At 45.9% G+C, this 22,681-nt stretch overlaps 2 protein-coding genes across 5 annotated transcripts in view; one reads left to right on the top strand and one right to left on the bottom strand.

Annotated features, from left to right (window-relative positions):
- The window catches only part of CDK11B (cyclin dependent kinase 11B), a 235,201-nt gene that overhangs the window by 61,990 nt on the left and 150,530 nt on the right, over positions 1 to 22,681 (top strand). The gene's annotated exons all lie outside the window — the stretch shown is intronic.
- The window catches only part of MIB2 (MIB E3 ubiquitin protein ligase 2), a 70,504-nt gene that overhangs the window by 1,237 nt on the left and 46,586 nt on the right, over positions 1 to 22,681 (bottom strand). For 3 of the 4 annotated variants that reach the window (XM_083752544.1, XM_083752545.1, XM_083752546.1), the window contains exons 4-18: positions 21,822 to 21,928; positions 18,732 to 18,926; positions 17,750 to 17,892; positions 16,476 to 16,583; positions 14,565 to 14,669; positions 12,105 to 12,267; positions 11,420 to 11,553; positions 10,154 to 10,302; positions 7,312 to 7,468; positions 6,461 to 6,615; positions 5,194 to 5,320; positions 4,131 to 4,358; positions 2,717 to 2,895; positions 1,127 to 1,311; positions 763 to 828 (exon numbers count right to left, since the gene is read on the bottom strand). In XM_083752544.1, the coding sequence (XP_083608670.1) occupies positions 763 to 828; positions 1,127 to 1,311; positions 2,717 to 2,895; positions 4,131 to 4,358; positions 5,194 to 5,320; positions 6,461 to 6,615; positions 7,312 to 7,468; positions 10,154 to 10,302; positions 11,420 to 11,553; positions 12,105 to 12,267; positions 14,565 to 14,669; positions 16,476 to 16,583; positions 17,750 to 17,892; positions 18,732 to 18,926; positions 21,822 to 21,928 (2,201 nt within the window). The remainder of the gene's footprint in view (positions 1 to 762; positions 829 to 1,126; positions 1,312 to 2,716; positions 2,896 to 4,130; positions 4,359 to 5,193; positions 5,321 to 6,460; positions 6,616 to 7,311; positions 7,469 to 10,153; positions 10,303 to 11,419; positions 11,554 to 12,104; positions 12,268 to 14,564; positions 14,670 to 16,475; positions 16,584 to 17,749; positions 17,893 to 18,731; positions 18,927 to 21,821; positions 21,929 to 22,681) is intronic. The other variant, XM_083752547.1, reaches the window with a different exon arrangement.

Genomic DNA, 22,681 nt, shown 5'->3' with positions numbered 1-22,681 from the left:
AACTGCAGACAAGTTTAGATTTCCTAGCCTGATCCGGAGACGCCGGGGATTGAGCTTGTGGCCTTCCGGGTAGAATTATAGGATCGTAGACTTGGAAGGGACCGCGAGGGTCATCTAGCCCAACCCCCCTGCAGTGCAGGAATCTTTCGCTCGACGTGGAACTCGAACCCAAGACCCCGAGACAAAGAGTCTCATGCTCTACCGACTGAGCTATCCCAGCCCAGCATGAAAGGGAAATGCTCTGCCACTGAACTACAGGCCTTTCCCTCTTCCCACGTCCATATTCTCTATGCTTTGCGTTTGTCGTTTTAGGGAGCGGGACTTAATTTTTGGCAAATTTCTTCAGTGAAGTGATCTTAAAAATTTGCTTTTGGGTAGGAGGGAAATCAGATCTGCTACTATTTTTGTGACTGGGCAACATCTAAGCTCGGTGAATCCACATCTGATTAAAAAGCACACGAACTGCTCTCAGAAAACCAAATTTTACCCTCTGAAAATGTCAGGTGATGCTAAATAATAACAAATGATAATAATATTGAATATATTATAACTGCAAGTACGTGGCAATCATTTTGAATGATTTCTATGCAATTTTACACGCATTTTGCTTACCAAGAAAAGCTAAATTATATTAATTTAACCAAAATATATTTTTAATTCCCAAGTCATGTTACACCTTTTCAGCACTCCTCTTTCCTGGAATTTGGGATTTGAAACATTCAACACACCTTAATGTAAGAGTTTACAACGAACTGTCCTCACCTTGCTTTAGCTTCTTGGTAATTGTCATTTGGCATTTGATGCATTTCTTCATTCTTCTGGAACATTCTAAGGACGAGGAGAGGGGGAAATGGTTGGAACAGGGGCCGGTTTATTTATTTATTACGTTCACACCCCGCCTTCTTCCTCCAAGGAGCTCAAGGGGGCCTACGTGGTTTCCCCCTCTCCCCATTTTATCCTCACACCAGCCCTGTGAGGGAGGTTAGGGCTGAGAGGCAGGGATTTGAACCCTGGGCCTCTCCCCATTTTGGTGCAATTTTGCTTTACAGCACCCCAGGGAGTAGGTGCAAACAGGAAAAGAAAAGGTATGCCCTCAGGGATCAAAGATGACATGCTCCCTTTGTACCTTCACATACGATGCTGTGCTGACAAGGGGAGAAGTGGATGAGCAGCGCCAGCTCAGAGCAGACCAGGCACTCGGAGGGAGCTGCCACCTTCGCCACGCTGAGGTTGGTCATGGTGTTGGGGGTCGTGTGCACTCGCCTCTGGCTGCACACCACCGTGGAGTTCTCCGAAGGGTCCTGCTGCTCCCTGCAGACGCCAAAAGCGGAAGAGACACAGAGAAGAACTAGGCGTCAGGTCTGAAGCTGGGCGAGCATCCACAATAATGAATGCCGAGAGAGAGCGCTGCGGGCACCAGCCACAAAATGGCCGCCGTGGCGGCACAGCACAAAACAAGATGGCTGCCGTGGGGGCGCGGCGTGACACAAAATGGCTGCCGCCTCTACAAGTGCAGAAAGCAGGGGTGCCAACCTGAATAAAATATTGTGGGGGCCAGGTGAGCCCCGCATAATCAATCACATGACACAGAGTGAAGGAGTGAGGACCAAGGGTCCACCTGGGTCCACTTTGGAGAGCCAGACTGAAGCCATTTTATAAGAAGCAAGCTAAAAGCTAAAAACTATTTCTCTCCTCTGCCTGCACACAGCATTTTTGTAAATGCAGCAAATGTGGTCAGAGCACTTCACACCTGCTCTAGCCGTTGACCCAATTCCAGTAAACACACCGAGAATAGAGCGAACAACAGGAAGTTGTAGCCCACCACAAGACTAATGGTGAGAACACAGATGGCCAATGTGGTTTTACTAGGAATTGTAAATAGGTCAAGAGGTTTATAAGCTCGCAGCACCACCTAGTGGATAATGCAGCTTGGAACCGAAGGGCCACCATCAATTCTTTAATTGGTTGAGCTTCAATGAATATGCATAAAGGGGAATGTTTAAGGGGGGTGGGTGAAGGGGCTGAACTTTGCTTTGCCTAAGGGGATAAAAACTGTCTGCCCCTGGTGTTCGGGGGCATTCTCTCATTTTTGCTGAATGTACCCACTTTGCTTTGCTTGTCTGACAAATAAACCAAAGTCAATAAAACTTCTTTTAAAAATATTGCTGCCTGGATTTTTTTCCATTCTCGTCTGCATTCTGAAGTCTCCAGCAAGAGCACGCACATCATTCGAATGGAAAATCCCATAAATTTTGCAGGGGGGGCCAGCCCCCTCAAATATGTTATTGTGGGGGCAGGAGCTCTACGGCCTTTGGGAGTTGGCTCCTATAGCAGAAAGGGAGGGAGAGGGCCACAAAGTGTGTTAACTCCATCCCACCAATGGAAGGGGAAGGCGCTTAAATCAGCCACTGTCGCGCTTGCTCCCAGAGAGAAGTTTTTGGTCCACCCTCTGCCAGAACAGGAGGGAGAGCAGGTGTCCTAGTGTTCACGGGCAAATTGAGGGGGGGGGGCTGAACAGTGCAAACAAGAATGGAGAAGGAAGAGCAGTGTTTTGTGCATCACAAATTTTTGAGGACATATACTTTGCAGGCAATGTCTTGGGCCACAGCTGGCATAGAACATTTCAACAATGAAATGAGAAGAGGGGGTCCTGGAACGATGACATGCTGAAGTCAAGGAGAGAAGTCAAACCGGGAGAGGATGGGGCTGGTCCTACCTGAATTTTTGGGAGAAGTTCTTGATGAGCTGCGCTATACTTCCGTCCGAAACGAGGTCAAGGGGGGACTTCCCCCTGTGGTTGGCGTAATTGACGTCGGCGCCTTCTTGAGCCAAGTAGCAGGCGATGGCCGCCCCCACGTTCAGCTCAAGATTTCCAAGGAAACCAGAGGCCTGGAGCTAAAATGAGCGGTGGAGAAGTAAAAAGAATAAAAATTGGTTTTAAACATTTGTTATACATGTTATAGTTGTCAAATAATTAAAATACTCATTAGCCCCCTTTTAGGGAAAGTGTCCTAAGAAAGCAGCTTCCATAAAAACATAAAATAAATCTACTGTATATTTTGCATCTGAAAAAGTTTTGAGGAGGACATGCTGCTTTTATTTCCAATCAGTGTATGCCCTGTCACTTACTGCTGAAATCCTGCAACTTTTTACACCACAAATGTTTTTTTTGGGGGGGGGGGTTCCTACTTTTGTTGTGCTATAGTGCAAGAGTTGCCCCCTCCAGGCTGCAAGAATGGTATGTGGATGGGTCCAGTTGATATCCACCGCAAATACACAATTGTTGTATCAATGACATGCTGAAGAAGACACCCACAAAAAAAAAAAAAAGACAACGCAACCATTCGTATCTAAAACACAATTTAGACGCAATTAGGATATAGATGGGGATCTGCGGCCTTTCAGATCCTGCTGGACCACAACTTGCATTTCATACAGAGTGACCGTCCCTCTTACATGTTAATCGGTCCTCTGCATCGGGGAAGAGCTGTAGCTCAGTGGCAGAGCAATCAAGCCTGGCGTGCTGAAGGTTGCAGATTCAATTTCCAGGTACGGCTGTGAATTATCCCCAGTCTGAAATCCAGGACAGCTGCTGCCAGTCAGTGTAGACAACACTGAGCAAAATGGGCCAATGGTCTCACTCAGAATAATGCAGCTTCCTACATCTAATGGGCTGTAGCTCAGTGGCAGAGCATCTGCCTTGCAGAGGCAGCCAGGTTCAATCCCTGGAATCTCCAGGCAGAGGAAGGAGAGACTCTCTGTCTGAAAACCCTGAAGAGCTGCTGCTGGTCAGTGTAGACAATACTGAGCCAAACCAATGGTTTGATTCAATACACAGCAGCTTCCTGTGTTCCTGTCTCTTAAGGGAAGGGCTATAGCTCAGTGAGAGAGCCTCTGCCTTGCAGGCAGAAGGACCCAGGTTCAACCCCTGTTTCCAGGGAGGGCTGGGGGAAAGCCGCTGCCAGCCAGTGTAGACAACACTGAGCTTGAGGGACCACTGGCTGGACTTGGGGAAGAACCTCCTATGTTCTCCTTTTCGAAAGATGCAATACAGTAAAACCCATCTAAGATCTAGGCAACTGGTTCTAGGAGATTGGTTCAGAATCTCCCTTTCTCTCTCACACACATACCTTAGACAAGAGGCTTTGCTCTCCCTCCTCTTCCTCCTTGGCCACAATGGACATCAGGTGCTCCCTTTCCAGGACGATGTGCATGGCCGTGTCGCCGTCCTCGTCCTCCGCGTTGACATCGCAGCCCTCGCTCACCAGCAGCTGCACCATCTCCATGTGGCCTTGCGTGACGGCCAAGTGCAGCGGGGTCTGGTTGCGGTTGTTCTTGAGGTTGATGTCGCAACGGCCCTGAAAAAGGGAACGGGGTATGCGGAGGCCGTGGGCATGCTGGTCGGGTTGAGGGTGGAAGAAAGACAGCAGTGGAGCTCGGCTTGCCAAGACGACGCCACGGTTCCAGTTTGCAAAACCTGGCTCCTTCTCCACATCGCTCAGCTCCGATTGTTTGTCTTTCCGGGCCTGCAGCGCTGCAAGAAAGCAGGCTCTGGACTTTGCCCCCAGAGGGGGAATATGGGTTGCTGCTTGCGTGTGCGAGATGGAACCTGGATCAGGCCAAAGGCTCATCTAGTCTACAGCCTCCTGTTCTTGCCAGTGGCTGACCAGTGGGAAATCCTTGAAGACAACAGCTCTCCCTTGTTGCTACTCGCAAGAGGAGCCTGGCTGGTGGATCAGGCCAAAAGCCCATCTAGTCCAGCGTCCTGTTCTTGCAGCGGTTAATGAAATGCCCCACTGGGAAGCCCAGAAGGCTTGAATTGCAACATCACTCTCTCCTTTTAAAGCGGCCCGGGAGTACGATGAATGAGATGATAAGGAAAGGCCCAACTTATGATGGCTAAGTTCCACCTCTACCGCCACCCCATAATACTAGACCTCAGAGTCATCCAATGAGGCTGAATGCTGGGGAATTCGGAGCTCAGGAATTCATCCCCCGCAAGATGTAGTGTGGGCTGCCAAATTGGATAGCTTTAAATGGATGAGACAAATTCAAGGAGAAGGCTCTCAGGTCCAGCTTGAAAGTTTCATCCGGTTGGCCACTATGAGATCAGGTTGCTGGACTAAGATGGGCCACTGGGCTGATCCGGCAGGGCTCTTATTATGCCCTTATATTGATTTCCTTGCTGCTTACCTCTTTGATTAAGATCTCCGCCACCTCCTTGTGGTTGTTCAAGGCAGCGAGATGCAGGGCGGTGAAGCCATCTTCCTTCTTAGCGTCGACCAGCTGCCGGGCTCTTGCCAAGATCTTCTTGATGGCTCTGGGAGGTGGGAAAGATCAGAGCCAAGTGGGGGGGGGGGAGGAGAAGGAGAAAAGAGAGAGAGAGAGAGAGAGAGAGAGAGCATGTCTAGGGCATCGGATGTCTCAAAGGGCAAGCATGCATTGCCAACTCAGTGGTTACTAAATGGTGGCTGCTGGAAGTGACACAGTCCAACAAGCAGAAAAATGAGAGGCAAAAGGGCAAGAGAATGTGCACTGATCTTCCCAGGAACTGAAATTAAGAGAGGAGAAGGGAGGTTTTGGGTTTACCACAGGTGAGCTAAAACAAGTGTGAGGGAACCTTTGGCTCTCTGGATGTTGCTGAATGACAACTCTCATAACCCCTGATTATCAGTCATGTTTTCTGGGGCTGATTGGAGTTGTAGTTCAGCAACATCCGGAATAGAAAATATTCCCTATGCTCGAGTCTTAAAGGAGGAGGAATATTATTTAAAACATTGTTTCCCAAACTTGGGTCTCCAGCTGTTTCTGGACTACAACTCCCATCATCTCTAGCTAGCTGGACCAGTGGTCAGGGATGATGGGAATTGTAGTCCCAAAACAGCTGGAGACCTACGTTCAGGGAACACTGATTTAGGAACTGCTGTGGCTCAGCAGCCTTAATGGGGGAAACCTTTCCTGAGTTGCTGCATTCCCCTCTGAAAAACCTTCCTAGATGCCCACATGGCAGTGGTGGGCGGGGCCAGAGGCAAAAATGGGCGGGGCAGCAAATGCCAATTTTACCTGTGCATGGGAGGTAGGCCTTGTTGAATACACTCTCTATCCTCCCTCCAGGCAAGGAAGAGGTTTTGTCAGAGCTCAGAGACCACCCCACCCCTGCACTTCCTGCAGCCAATCGGAAGCTGCGCCTTGGTTCCCGAATGTTTTAGAAGTCAAACAGACTTCCAGAACAGATTTCGTTCGACTTCTGAGGTACGGCCGTCATTTAAAGCATGACAAAATAAGTCCACATATTGCTTTGAGGAAAAATGTCACCTAACGCAGTTTGTTCACAGCTCCCCATTGTCACTATGCTTAAGTGACTTGCGATGGATAACATTTTACGTACGTATATAAGAATTGCGGGAAATGTATAATTTTTTTTTTTAATTGCTCAAGTTCATTTCACTCTTTTGCTTACAGCTTGTTCCCCTTCAGAGCCGAATGCTGCAACAGATTGAATCCTTGTTGGTTCTGGATGGTGAAATCGATGTTCGGGACTTCGGTGAGGGCCTCGATGATGCACTTGAAGTCGGCCGTGATGGCGTAATGGAGGGGGGTGTCGCCGTACGAATCCTTGAGGGGGACAGGCGGGACGGTACACAAAATCTCTGTCAGGTGTCTCCAAGAGGGGAGGGAAGAACAGAGACATCGTGGCTAGCAGCCGCTGGTAGACTGATCCTCTGTGAATTTACCCATCACCCCTTTTCAAAGCCACCCAGGAAGAGTACAATGAATAAGAACACAAGAAGATCCCCCGGCTGCTGGATCCAGTCAAAGGCCCATCTAAGTCCAGCATCCTGCTCTCAGCAGTTGCCAACTGGAAGTCTGCAAGCAGGACCCGGGCACAACAGCTCTTCCCACACTCCAAGATTCCTGCAGTATTCAGGGACACCATTAATGCCCTGAGCAGCGGCCAATGACAGCCTTCCCCTCCGTCAATGTGCCTAAACCCCTGTTGATGTCCTCTAAGCTAGCCACTATCACTGCAGGTGCCAACCACTTTCAATCCATAAGGCCCTTGCCTGTTAGCTGCTCAGATCATCTCCACTTCACCGATGGGCACAAAGATTCCACAGCACAACATGCCTCCCCCCCAACCAGCTCAGTTGGCTAGAGCATGGTGCTGATAACACCAAGGTCACAGGTTCGATCCCCACGTGGGGCAGCTGCAAATTTCCTGCACCAGGGTCCCTTCCAACTCAATATAATTCTATGATTCCATGAGTCAGAATACAAATGCAAAGATTAAAAAAACGAAACAAAACCCACCGGCAGGTTGACGTCGCAGTTGTGCTCGCACAGAGCCTGCACGACCTCCGTGAAGCCTTTGTTGACGGCAATGTACAGGGCTGTGCACTTGGCGTTGTTCCGGAGATCGCCGTTGGCCCCTTTGCTGACCAGGAAGCGGGCCACGTCTGCTTGGTTCCTGGACAGCGAGAGGGGTGAAAAGTCAAGAGGAAAGAGTGACAGACCACAGATGTTGAGGAACACCGAAAGCTGCCTTCTGCTGAGGCAGACCATTGTTCCATCTAGTTCAATATTGTCTGCACTGACGGGCAGCAGCTCTCCAGGGTTTCATGCAAGCATCTCCCCCTGGGAAATGCCGGGACTGAACGCGGGACCTTCAAACACTCTTGCTCTGAGATACAGCCCTTCCCTTAGGACAGTGGTTCTCAGATGGATACAAAACCTTATGGAAGATGCAGAAATGGCAAAACTTACCGGAAAAATAAGAAATCAAGATAACAAATGTTTTATAAAACAATGGAAATGGTTTGTGGGATATTTACAGACAGACTGTAAACAGGTAAGAACATTGGCAGGATTATTGTAATAACCTGCAGTTTTATAAGAGTATATATTTAATGTTGATGAATAAATGAGCAAACTAAGTTAATTTGGACATGCAGAAAATATTAATAAATTTAAGGAACCGCAGAAAGAGGGGGAAGGATGTCAAGTTTTGAAATGTTAAAAGGATTGTAAAATTTTTGAAATGTATGACACTGAACATCCTAAATAAAATATATGTAAAAAAGACAGTGGTTATCAAACTTTTTTCTCGGGGTCACTGTTTCAGAATAAAAATTTGCTTGCACCACACCAATTTTTTTTAATTGGTAAGGAATACATTGGAAAACAAAGAAATAACTCTTAGCAGTGCATGATTTATAACATAGAACACAACTACTTTATAATATGAACATGGGGCATCCAGAAAGTATAAAACAAGAACACGAATCATTCCCAAAGTATAAATCTAAACGAGCCTGTACCTTAAATATGTATACAAACTCAAGAAGAGGTGTAAGCTTGTTTTTGCTCAATTATATTAGGTCTAATTTGAGACAAATTCATCTCCTTATCAACACAAAGAAGCCTCTCTCTTTTCTGATCTTTCCTATTTGTCAGAGTTGAAAATCCCTGTTCACAACAGTATGTTGTGGAGAACCGTAAAAGAGTAGCCAATGCCCTTGCTCTCATTTTGAAAATATATCTATCCATACTCTGCAAATTAAAAAGAATTATTTTGATACCATATTATCAGTGTAGCAACACTGAAATGTTTAAATGTTTCTTTGATTGTCCTTGAATCTTCCTGCCACGTTTGTCATTCCCTCCTGCCACACCCTTTGAAAACCTCTGCCTTAAGACACAGGAAGCTGTCTCACACTCTGAAGCATCTTTTTTTTAAAAAAAGAATTTTATTGAGTTTTCCAATAATTGTATCTTAAAGCAATTTTACAATGCAAGAAAAAAGCATACATTGAATTAGTCCTTGGAGCAGACCCATTGAAATGGCAGAACCCATGTTGGTTGCACCTATTAACTTCAGTGGGCCTACTCTGAATCACCCTACAAAAGCAGTTTCAAATAAATAAATTGTACTGCCATATTTAGGCTTTTTCCGATTTGAGGAAAATAGGGTGTATATAAATAGAACAGGCTATTATTAGAACTATGCCTGCTGTGATCGGCAAGGAGGACTTATAAGAACTTTTTGGAGCTGTTCCTAGATTCATTTTACAAACATTTATTCCTCGGGGGTTAAGTCCAGGGGTCTTAAGTCAGTGGTGGCTGGTTCCCTCTGAAGTCGACAGGGAGGAAGGCAGGTAGACCAATAGGAGGCAGAGCCAGAGCAAAGACAGACAGAGCTACGCCCTGATTGGTTGTAAGTAAGAAGGCAGGGAGTGTCACATGGTGGACCAACTTCCACTGGACTAAGAAAGATGCAGCACAGATGGTATCTCACCCCCTCAAGACTATCAAAGATGTATAAAAATTTAGCGAATACTTGTTGGAGGTGTGGTGGGAGTAATGGCGACATGTATCATACGTGGTGGACATGTAGGAAGATCAAAGTGTTCTGGGGCTTAATTTACGAGGAGTTAAAAAAATGTTTGGAATAACTTTTTTAAAAAGACCAGAGGCATTTCTGTTAAGCATTGTTGGCAGGGACATCCCGAAGGCTTTTAGGGAGGTATTCTTATATGCAACGGCCACAGCTCGGACTTTGGTGGCGAAGGGGCGGAAGGAACAAGAAGCCCTGACAATAACGGACTGGCAGTAGAAGCTACAAGAATTTGCTGAAATGGCGCAGTTAACAAATACCCTGAGAGGCAATTCAAAACAAAAATTTATGGAAAAGTGGGATAGATATAAAACATATGTTCAAAAATACAGTAAAGGTTCGCTATCTATGCTAGCATTTGATTGACGTTGGAGACTGAGTTGAGAAATAAGACTAAGAGCACATATTGATATAGGAATGTATTAGATAATATGTAAAAAAATATACAATAATAAGAGTACATTTATTTGTATAAAAGGAATATGCAACGGGAAAGACAGGAAGTCTAGTGTGTTGGTATGATTTTTGGAAAAAATTGTTTTTGGTTTTTTTCCTTTGTTCTTTTTGTTTGTTTCATTTTCTTTTTAGGTATATAAAATTTGTATATAATTTTTGTATACATGTTGGAAATTATTATAGTAAGTCCTGTAATGTAATATGACAATGTTTACCGATGTAATATAAGAATGTTAATAAATAAATAAAATGCAAAAAAAGGGGGGGAAAGAGTGACAGCTGTTCTCAGGGGTCACCACCTACCCAAATGCTGCGTAATGCAGAGCCGTATCCCCTTCTTCGTCCCACAGGTTGATGTTGGCATGGGCCTGCAACAGGATCTTCACCACTTCCACCTGTCCCAGGTAAGAGGCCACTTGCAAGGCTGTCCTGCCTTGGTTTTTGACATCGACCTGATGAGAAAAGGTAGAGTCATCGTTTCATTTATTCAACAAGAAGGTCAATAAACAGCCAACTCAAAGCAACAACAACATAAAAACCACAAAATTATGAAGACCAATAAATTTACAGAACAAGGTGAATGACAGTGAATCAAATTAATTCCCTAAAATTTAATTAGAAGTTTACTGCAGGTGACGAAATAGCAGAAGTGCAGGTGTCTCTGTCTGGTTTCAAGGGGAACGGTGTTCTAAATTGCTGGTGCCGCTTCGCTAAAAAGTCTCTGTGAGTTCCCCTGAATACCAGTTCCTGGGAATCAACTGGGGAGAGTGTGGCTGTGGCATTTGCAGGCTTCCCTGAAGTCATCCGGCTGGCATCTGTGAGAAAAGGATGCTGGACCAGATGGACCTTTAGCCTAATCTACCTGCAGGGCTCTACTTAGGTTCTTACTGTTGTTTGCATTTACATCTGATAACTGGATTCAACCCACTATTGGGTTGTTGTTTTTTTAATGTCCAGGGGTCAGCAAACTTTTTCAGTAGGGGGCCGGTCCACTGTCCCTCAAACCTTGTGGGGGGCTGGACTATATTTTTTTTGGGGGGGGATGAACGAATTCCTATGCCCCACAAATAACCCAGAGATGCATTTTAAATAAAAGCACACATTCTACTCATGTAAAAACACACTGATTCCCGGATTGTCCGTGGACCAGATTTAGAAGGCAATTGGCTGGATCTGGCCCCCGGGCCTTAATTTGCCTACCTGCATTTTTTTTAATTGTTGTTTTAATTGTTTTCACCAATAATTTTTATTGCTTTATCCTTTTCGTAAACTGCTTCAAAACTTTTTTTAAAAAACGCAATAAAGTGGTACATAAATTTTGCGAAAGGAAAAGACCTCTCTCCTCCTCCTGCCGTTTTGAGCGAATGGTAACGCAGAGGCATTGCCGCTTCTGAACCTAGGAGCCACTCTGATTTCAATGGGTTCTGCAATGAGTAGGGCTAGCTTTTGCTGTAACCCAGCGATTATTTTTTAATAAATAAATACTTTGAAAACAAATTTGAACACACACACAAAGTTTTAAGATATTTAAAAAATACAATATCTGCCCCGTTGCCAGAGATGACTTGCCTTGTCGGGATATTTCTGAACCAAATCCCGGACCTTGGATGCATTTCCATGTGCAGCCTCTATGACCAGGCGCCCTGGGCTGTCTGCTTCCATCTTTTGGGTCAGCAACCTTCCCAGCACAGAGAGCAGCGTGCCTGTTTGGAGAGATGGGAAATAGTCCTCCAATTAACGTACTTTTCCATGCGACAAGGGCTGCTTTGGATTGGCTTCTGCTTTGGCAATTTGGCGTGCATCTGCCAGTTGGCTGAGTGATATTCGGTTCCACTTCCCTTCCTCCCCAATTGCTCAACAACCATGGATATTCCCTGTGCCATCTCCCCCCATTTTCTTAAATTTGAGCCCCTCAATTAGGGGGCGTTTTATAGACAGAAAAGTACAGTGGTACCTCTGGTTTCGTACTTAATTCATTCTGGAGGTCCGTTCTTAACCTGAAACTGTTCTTAACCTGAAGCACCACTTTAGCCTATGGGCCTCCTGCTGCCGCCGCACCACCAGAACACGATTTCTGTTCTCATCCTGAAGCAAAGTTCTTAACCCGAGGTACTATTTCTGGGTTAGAGGAGTCTGTAACCTGAAGCGTATGTAACCTGAAGCGTATGTAACCCGAGGTACCACTGTACAGATGATTAAAAGGCTTTCCCCCTCCCTCCTAAGCTGGCTACTGCTTTCCTTTCAGACTCCTCACTTTTGGATTCCTTGGCATCTTCGGTGGTCATGAGGTTTGCATCTTCCTCCCTCTGGTAGGCCGTCAGGCAAGCGGGGTTGAAGGTCCAGGACTGGCCTGCAAAAGACACCCGCAAGTCCCCATCTCCAAACACTTTGATCACCTTGCCAATGTGCCCCAGGGTCTGCAAAGGGAAAGGGAAAATTGAAACGTGAGGGGTGGGGGAAAACACCTTGTTGTTATTCATCCTTTTTGTTCTGTCTAAGTAAGAAAAGCAGCAGAACATTACATTGTGGAGTACTCCTGTTTCCAGCCAGCCATGTCCTTTTGAAGAATGTGCCATCCATTTCACTGGCCGGCCAGCCATGCCCCTTTCCAGGATATACCATTCCATCGCCCCTCCCCACAACTGTCAAGTCAAAATTCCATAGCCACTGAGCAATATATAGCAGGTGTGGGGAACCTTCAGTTGCTGCTGAACTACAACTCCCATCAGCCCTAGCAAGCTTGACCAATAGTCAGAGGGATGATGGGAGCTGGCAGTTCAGCAATATGGAGGGCCAAAGGTCCCCCACACCTGGGACATGGGATTCCAAGACAGCAAAGCCTTAATGCAAGGAGAAGTCAGGCACTTTTTAAAAGGGTATGTGTGTCATTCAGCTCCTTCTCAGAAAAAAACAAAATCATGAAGCGCTATAGAATAATATACTGGCTGTGCAAAAACTCAAGAAGGGCGGAACAAGTCACGATTTGCGGGTTGAATGTGAGATAGTGGTCATATTTTTGAATGCTTCCCCCTTTAGGGCTGTTACCAGGTTTTTAAAATGTCTTGCTGAATGAATCAGCGATCCAATCAATTAAAAATGGATGCAGTGAATCTGCACACAACTCAAAATCCTGCATGCAAATGAAAAGAGAGAGGGGGGAGAAATCATTCTTTGATTTTAGATGTCATAATGAAGGCTTTGGAGATTTTTTAAAAATGGATTTATTCTAATCATTTGAGCAAGGCTGTGATCCTTTTTTAAAAAAACACCACCACCACATTGACATTTTATGATTCATTTACTTAACAAAATGTATATATTGTTCACTTGACCATGAAACTGTTGACTAGGGAGCAACTGTATGCAGTGTATACTTTGGAGGTTTTTTAAAAAATTGATTTATCAAACCAATTAATCAAGTCAGGCTGCAATCCTAAAAAAGAAAGAAAAAAAAAGAAACCCACTCACTAGGGAGTAAGCCTCACTGAACAAAGTGGGACATACCTCTGAGGAAATATGAACATGTCTCCTGAATTAACAAAATAAAATGTTGCACCCAGAAATATTTTGTGTGCAGGAAGTGAGCACTGAATGCTTCTTCTCTTTTGCTTGTGTGTCAGCTGGGAAACAGTGTTTTATTTATTTCATTTCATTTATATCCCACCTAATTTCTCCAAGGTGCTCAAGCTGGCATATGAGTCCCCCCCCCCCACCTCCTCATTTAATCCCCACAACAACCCTGTGAGGTAGGATAGGCTGAGAAGCAATGACTGGCCCAAGTGAGTTTCATGGCTGAGTGGGGATTTGAACCCTGATCTCTCAGGTGTTAGCCTGACCCTCTAACCCCGTGGTGGCAAAACTTGGCCCTCCAGCTGTTTTGGGACTAGAGTTCCCATCATCCCTGACCACTGGTCCTGTTATAATAATAATAATAATAATAATAATAATAATAATAATAATAATTTATTATTTATACCCTGCCCATCTGGCTGGGCTTCCCCAGCCACTCTGGGCGGCTTCCAAAAAAATATTAAAATACTGTAATACATCAAACATTAAAAGCTTCCCTAAACAGGGCTGCCTTCAGATGTCTTCTAAAACTCTGGTAGTTGTTGTTCTCTTTGACATCTGGTGGGAGGGCGTTCCACAGGGAGGGCGCCACTACCGAGAAGGCCCTTGGCTAGGGATGATGAGAGTTGTAGCCTAACAACAGCTGGAGGGCCAAGTTTGGCCACCACTGCTCTAATCACTATACCATACTGGCTGGGGGACATAATAAGGCAAAGATTTTGTAGTGGGCAAGGTGGGATTGAAGACCCCTTTGCCAGGGTCAGCTTGGGCAGAAGCCAATCAGTGGGCAGAGCTGATGTTAGGAACACAGGAAGTTGCCTGATGCAGAATCAAGACCATTGGTCCATCTAGCTCAGTACTGTCTGCACTGTCTGGCAGCAGCTCTCCAGGGTTTCAGACAGCTGCCTCTCCCAGTGATGCCAGGGACTGAACTTGGGACCTTCTGCATGCAAAGCGGATGATCTACCAGCGAGCCCTTCCCCTACTGGTCCATCAGCCCTCACTGCTCTTGTTTAAAACACGGTGGCAGCTGTTAAAAGTTCGGAGAGCTGCGTTCGAATTTTAGCACACCAGGGGAGAGTGGAAAAGCATGGACTGGATTGTTTTAAGTAACTGCGCTGTCTTGGAATAGAAGGACACTCACAGGGGTCATTTCATCAGTCCACTCCCCGTGACCAGCTTGCAACTGCTTGATTCTTTCCATATCATCTATCACCCGGACAACATCATCAACCCAAAAGGTGTTGAGCTACAAGGAAAAAGAAAATCAGATGCTTTTTTCTTTTCGGTGCGTGGAGGAGAAAGGAATCATAGGAAAGAGAGAGAGAGAGAGAGAGAGATAATAGATTTTATATTATAAAATAATATAATATACACAGCTGCCCAGGGCGGCTAGGGCAACCCAGATAGATGGATGGGGTACAAATAATTATATAAGTATTATTATTAATTATTGCTATTATATTTTATAGATAGCTAAAACCATCAAGCATTAACCGTGGAGATGCAGGATGGTGGCGGTGACCGTCCCTGGGTAAGATTTCGGTAAACATTCGTAGGGCCTTTAAACCCAGCCCTCCAGACGTTTTCAACCCCAAGCCCTACCACTCACAGCAATCTACAGTGGGTTTTTTGTGGACGCCATTTTGATTCAAGATGGCGGACTCACTGAACCTTTCAAAGCTGCCTCAGTTTCAACCACCGTTTTCAAAACTGCACAGATCTGGTGGTTTCTTATAATTCCCAAGGAACACCAGGTGAGAGGCTCCTAGTATCTACCATTTCTTAACATTGTTTATAGACCCCTGTATGTGGGTCTCCCCCCCGCTGCATTTCAGAAAAACATATGCCCTTTAAATTAAAGGAAGTGAAGTTAGTTGATTTCTGTGTGAGGGGACCCCCTGTTTTCTCTTTACGCTGTGTGCTTTAAATGGACCAGGGATTGGGATCAAGATTTGGCCCTCCAGATGCTGTTGGATTCCCAGCATCAGCCAGCTCCAGCCAGCATGACTAATGGTCAGAGCTAATGATGGGTCGTGGGAGCTGGAGTTTACAGCAACAGATAGGGGGGTCATGGCCCCCCCATCCAAGTTCTTGAGCAATATACTCAATAGAAACTAAAGAAAAATAGAGACTGCCCTTGTTCAAACAAGAAGGGACTGCTCTCCCATTGCTTAAAAAAACAACAGGTAGCCAGCTTTTTCCTTCAATCATGTGTTTCTTGTTCCTTTAATTGAGCAACTGATTAAACTTCACTTTGATTAACAAAGGGCTTCTGGTGGGGAGGGTGAGACAGCCACAACTGCCACTGACATTGGCAAGGGAGGAGGGTAATGCCATCGAGCACCCTCTCACTAGGAATCTGCCATCAAGACTCAAGCTGTGTGGCAGGAGCTGCCCTGGCCAGGACATTGTCACTTACGACATTCCTGGATCTTGTTCGCGGGAGGTGGGAGAGAGTGCTTTGGAACTACCCCTTATCAAGAGCAAGGCACTCAGAACTGCCACTGACAAAGGGAGTTGCTTGTCGGGACTTGTGCTGGAGCCAAGGACAGCCAAAGAGAAAGCAGATCGCCTTTCTCCCCAGTCCTTCGACACAACAGCAAGCAAATGCTGAACGTCAGAATTCAGTGACTGCCAACATCTTATCGGTGTATCTCTACACAGCTTCACATGTGTCACTTGGGGAGGGAGAAGGATTTGCTGACAATTGTCCACGAATGTGACAATGACCACTTCTTGATAACTCACTGAGATATACCCTTGCTGGGACAAAACAAAGATCTGCAGGGGCAATAACATTTGGGGAAGCATCATGGAACAACTAATAAAGCAAAAGGACATGTGGACGGTCCAGTATAAATCCACCATTAATGTACTACTATTGCATCAGTGACATGTTGCAGCACCTCCCAATAATACATCAGCCAACAAATGTTTTTCTCCTGCTAATAGGCTCCCCTCCCATTCCCTCTCCTTCCCCCCCCCCCCATCCGTCTATGAACTACGGTACACTTTTTTAGATCCATCGCCAGGATGCGTCAGCCGCACTCACCTTGGTCAGAGCACCTGGATGGAACGTCCAACGGGTATCACTATTGAACTGGACTCTGACGTCTCCTCTGTCTGTGATTCTGTGGACAGTTCCTGTTTGGCCAATGAACTTTGGAAGGAAAGGAATGGAGAAGTATTGGGGAGGAGCGGGGAGATGAGGAGAGAGGAAATTAAAGGTTGCCATTTGAAAGCAAGAAATGCGAGCTTTCACCATCGGATGCCTCCCCTGCAGCAAGCCACTAGCCCCTCCTCGCTCACAAATACATTTTCAAACTGCTGAAATATTCATTGCGAAAGTCCATGGCCAGAATAATATTCATGGATCAAAGCGACAGAAGTTTAAAACACAAGTACACACAAACAGTTATTATTATTTCTTAAGTTTTATCTTTTGCTGGCGAAAGGTGATCAAAGTCTCCAAGTGACTTACCCGCATTTAACTTGCGTGCATTCACCTTTAAATGCTTGACAAAAAAAAAACAACCCAAAAAAAACCAACAAAAAACCAAGGGGGTGGAAAGGGGGCAGGCTTCTGGGAAAAAAGACTTTGGCAATCCTGCCTGCCATTGAACCCAATGTATTTTGACTATACACGATTTGGATTTTGAATGTAACCCCCTTGTACATTGAGTCTCGCCTGCATATTATTCCATTAAAAAGTAACATGAAACATTAATATTCTCATACAAGCACATATAATTTTCTCTTACACCCGCACGCACAACAGTAAGCTTTAGTAGCACACTAGCAGAATAACAAATTGGATCACTCCTTCAGTTGTATGCAATGTTAATCCTACTCAGATCAGGCCCACTGAAATTAACTTGGGTCCAGTGCTTTCAATGGGTCTTCCCCATGTGCAACTTCTTCTTCTGCTTCACATTTACATTCCATAGATAGGTTAGGCTGAGAGAGATTAACTAGCCCAAGTTCACCCAGCGGGTTTCACGGTTGAGTGGGGATATGAACCCTTGTCTCCTCCTAGATCCAACCCAGGACTCTAACCACTATACTGCACTGGCTTAGCTGAATACAACCTCCTGCAGCAGTAGAAAGTATATTATTTTAAAAATTAATAGCACAAATGAGAACTGCAACAAAATGTTGCAGCATGGAGACCTCCCTGTCTAGGATTCTTTTCCATTCTTCGCCAACCAACAGTCAATCACAATTCTGTGGCCACTGAGCATGCTCAATCCTCCTGGAGTTGTTTTTGGACCTCCTCCCAAGTTTAAAGCCCCCCCCCATTCTTTTTTTTTTTATGCGGTCCCCTACCTCAGCCATTTTAGGGTTCCATCCCCCGTGCCCTTCCTGCATCTCTCGCAAGATGTCGATATCCAAGAGGCATTTCACTTTGTCCCCATGCTGGAACGGGTGCCTTTCAGTGCTCTCTTTCTTCTGCAACTCGGCTGGCTTCCCTGAAGAAAGAGAGAGAAAGAGCAGCTGCCGACAGCGGAATGCACAATTTTGTATCTTGAGTGTGTTCAGACAGCAAACTAAATCCTGGGGTAGATGGGCAATCTCTAAAAGCAAAACCAGAGGCAAAAAAATGCTGCATGTAGGAGCTGCTACTGTTCCAATTCCACTCCCTCCTCTCTGACCCACTCTGAAATCACTCAGCAATCCATGTTTATTTGAGAGGGTGTTATTTTAATTTTTTAGGGAGACCCTCTTATTTTCGGAACTTTTTCCTTTTTCCTGCAAACCCTGGATTCCCCAAAACCTGCACGTGGTGCCATTTGGGCTACAAAATGAATGGCACTAACAGCTCGAGCACGGGAGGTAGAAGGAAAAACAGCCTGATTTTCTCTTCAGCTCCTAAATCAGTGCGTGGGTTTTGTTTTTGCTTTTTAAGAAAGCTTGTTCCCCCAACGCATCCCTAAGTTGGTGCAAAACCCCCCAAAAAGTGTGCTATTAGAGACCAGCATTTAGCACGACCACAGTGCAAATTACACTGCACGTACAGTGGTACCTTGGGTTAAGTACTTAATTCGTTCTGGAGGTCCGTTCTTAACTTGAAACTGTTCTTAACCTGAAGCACCACTTTAGCTAATGGGGCCTCCTGCTGCCGTCGCGACGCCGGAGCACAATTTCTGTTCTCATCCTGAAGCAAAGCTCTTAACTTGAGGTACTATTTCTGGTTTAGCAGAATCTGTAACCTGAAGCGTATGTAACCTGAGGTACCACTGTACTCAATGGGTAAATCTCTTCCCGCCCCCTTCCTGCCCCCTTCCCTGAGAGGGTTTCACACACGTACCTAATCTGGGGAGATGTTCCTTGTAGTAAAAGCCCCCCGTCACTTCTGCAACGCACTTCAGGTCCACTTTCCCCTTGTGCCCGACTCGGTACACGTTTGTGGTGCCGTCGGCCCATGTCACACTGGCGACGCTCCGCCCGGTTTCCACATCCCAGCCACGGATGTCGACCACGCGCCCAGCTTTGCCTTCGCCACCTGTCCGCAGGGATAAGAACAGGGCACAGTTGAAACATGCCAATTCAACCATTCTCTCCCACCCATAGCGCGCGCACACACACACACACACACACACACACACACACAGATTTTCATCTCAAGCTCTTTGCCAGGAGGTTGAGACGGCTTATGTGAGGCCATCTGCAGATCACGACCTTCCGTGGCTGTAACTGCAACAAAGCCCCAAAGATTAGAAAGAAGTTCCCTGGGAAACGGCAGGGAGGAAGAATCCCTCGCCGGAGAAGAGGAGCTTAAGAGGTCAAGAGTGGAGCCTGTCTGACCCAGTGGCTGCACGTCTCCAGTCCTGTCAGGTCGCCTGCCTTCTGGGGTGCGGGGAGTGGAGTAATAAGGCCACATACACAAAGGGAACCCGTTCGAATCCAGCCTCCTTGCGTGGCAGAGGATTCTCAAAATTCCAACTGCATAGCAAAACAAACACGGGCTGCATTCGCAAAATACGTTTAAAGTGCTCCATTTCTTTAATAGTCATGGCTTATGCTCCCTCCATAGAATCCCGGGAGCTATAGTGTAAGGGTGTGGAGAGCTGTTACACGACTCGCAGAACTACAATTCCCAGAGTTAGTGTCAGGGGTTCAGGGCAGTCCTGACAGTTAGAATAATAAAATCACAGAATTGTATGAGTTGGAAGGAAACCCCAAGGATCATCTCATCCAATCCCTGAACTTCAGGAATCCTGCCCACAGCCATCCCTGAGAAGAGGGATTAATTGCCAAACCACTTGTGAGAAGTGCAGGTCTGTAAGGGAAATAGGGGTCGCCTAACAGCTCAGAGCACGCTTAACCAACTACAACTCCCAAGATTCTTTGGGAGAAGCCGGGACGGTTAAAGTGGTATCGCAGTGATTTGAATGTGTGGTGCGGAAGTGGCCTAAGTCGTGCAAATATTAACGCATTTGGGTGTTAAACCAACCAAGCCATACTCAAGAGTAGACCTACTGAGATCAATGGGCATGACTGACTCACGTCCATTTATTTTGATGAATATGATCTTGTTGGATACGACACCCCGTCTGTTTTTATACCGTTTACCAGGTCCTGATCCAAGCGAAACTGTTTGCTGGGAGTGGGGATTGATTCACAAGCACTCTGGCCTTGCTGGTGAGATTCCCATAATGGGCAAGAATAGGATATTGGACTGGATAGACCTTCAGCCTGATCCACTGGGACTCTCCTGCTGTTCTTCTAAAGCCTACTGAGTAGCCCTCACTTAAGTCTGTCCCACTGCAAGCAGTTGCAAGAAGGTTTCAGAGACAAAGTGTGGTCTTTTTCCTGACATGCTACTCACTTCTTAAAGGGCTGCCCCCCTTAAGCAGAGGAAATAATTCAACCCTGTAGCTTGGATCCTTGATTTAATCAATCACACATACCGGGTTTACGAAATTTAGGGCAATAGTCTCCAATACTAGTCCTACTCAGAGTAGAACATGTATCCTGACATAATTTTCTTCATTTATTTTCAGGTTATGTCTAAAGCTATGGGCACCATTTGTTTGGTTTGTTATTTAATTTAATAATTCAAATCCTCTTTACCCAGGCCTATGGCTACTAAATAATCTATGGCCTGTGAAAATGTGGGAGGATTGGACTGTTATTATGATGATGATTTTATTATTAGGCAGTCTGTTATTATGGTTTTTTTTAAATTTTTTTTTTTTTTATTGATGTTCTGTAATGTGTTTTTAATGTTGTACACTGCCCTGGGAACTTCTGATAAAGGGAGTTATTTAAACTGAATAAATAATAACAGGCTGCAAACAGGTACAACAATTCTAAAAGCATCCAAGACACAAACAAAGACCTTGCAGGCCAAACTGTACCTGCCGCACGCATGACACCCCCCATCATACTGATATTGTCAACTTCCAGTTTCTCTCCCCTTCAGCACCTGTATTAACTGTGCTATTATTATTTGCATCTAAATTATGCCCTTTGGGTTGCAGGCAACAGGGTGTGTTCCACTTCTCTCATGCCTAGAAAGCACAAGACCAAACAGTTTTCTGCTCGTCTCATGTTTTCTAGACATGGATAATTTCAGTCTTGCCTTTGCCCTTGCTGCTTTCCCCTGGAAGGCAGTAATCCCTGGAAAACGCAAATGTACAGTGGTGCCCCGCAAGACGAACGCCTCGCAAGACGAAAAACCCGCTAGACAAAAGGGTTTTCTGTTTTGGAGGCGCTTCGCAAAACGAATTCCCCTATGGGGTTGCTTCGCAAGACGAAAAAAATCTTGCATCCCCCCGCGGTTTTTTTTCGCTTTTTTCGCCCTTTCCTTAAGCCGCTAAGCCGCTTATCAGCTGTTCCGCTGATAAGCCACTTAACAGCTGATCGCTGGAAGCCGCTTGACAGCTGTAGCGCTAATCCGCTAAGCTGTCAATGGGCTTGCTTCGCAAGACGAAAAAACCGCTATACGAAGAGCCTCACGGAACGGATTAATTTCGTCTTGCGAGGCACCACTGCAGTTTGCTCTAACTGAGTGCTAAACCGTGAGTTTTCCCAGGGGAAAGAGGCGGGGCAAACGGGAAGTGTGCAAGAGCCCAAAGTTTCAAGGGTTTGTTATTTTTGTTTTATTTTGCAGGGCTCCACAGAACTACTGCAACTTTTGCTCATGCAGAGCGGACCCATTCAAATCGATGGACATGACATACTGAGGCCCATTGATTTTCAGCAGGTCTATGCTGAGTAAAACTTGGCTGAGCGCAAGCCACCATGCAGATTAAGGGAAATGTATTTGTCCAAGGCCCTCTCTACAGATCCACGAGGGACAGAGCCTCTCGCTTCTTGTCTTGAATATAGAATTTCTCTGCCCACATCACAAGAAGCCAACCCCCACTCCCCTAAAAGGCAAAAAGCACCTCACCGTCCTGGTTACCCCATTCCCAGTCGGGGCCCCGAACCACTTTCGCGCCCTGGAAAGTCCCCTTTAACGCGATGCGTGGCAAATTCTGTCGTGGGCTCACAGTGACTCTGCAAGAGGGAAAGAAAAAAAACACCACCATGTCATTTCCCCTGCTGCTCATACAAACAAAGCCAGTTTGGAGGTGAAACAAAGCCAGTTTGGAGGTGAAACAAAGCCAGTCGGGAGGTGAAATAAAGCCAGTTGGGAGGTGCAACACAGACAGTTGGGAGCGCCGCCGATGCAGACAAGTGCCTGTACACCCATACACAGTACAGGTAGTCCCTTTCCACATTGGGAACCATATTTCCCTCAATTAAAGGCCCCTGTTATTTAGTAGCCAGCCTACCCAAGTATATATTTCCCATTATAAGCTCCTTGATTATCTTCCCTTACCCATGGCTTGGGCTTAGTGTTGCATGCTAACCAAAAGGCTAAAGTTTGTCTCGCTCCAGCCAAATCACATGCTGTATCCGAGGATTATTCCTAGCTTACTGTTCATGCTTTTCACATAGGGGGAAGAGAAACCAAGAATCTGGTTTGGGACACTAAGCCAAACCATAGTTTAGCTCTGGGTAGCACGGCAGTAGTAGGGCCAGAGGAGGAGCGCAGCAACCATGTTAGCCATGGGCTTTAGCTTAGCATTACATTGGGGAAGGGCTACAGCCCAGTGCAGAGCATCTGCTTTGCATTCAGAAGATCCCAGGTTCAATCTCCTATGGCATCTCCAGGTAGGTCTGGGAAAAGACCCATCTGCGATCCTGAAAAGCTGCTGCCAATCAGGGTAGACAATACTGAGCTAGATGGACCAGTGGTCTGACTCA

This window comes from Podarcis gaigeae (assembly GCF_964106915.1).
Source record: "Podarcis gaigeae genome assembly, chromosome: 8".
NCBI classification, from domain to species: domain Eukaryota; kingdom Metazoa; phylum Chordata; class Lepidosauria; order Squamata; family Lacertidae; genus Podarcis; species Podarcis gaigeae.
Note: the sequence above shows the minus strand (reverse complement) of the source record. Positions and strands in the feature narration are given on the sequence as shown.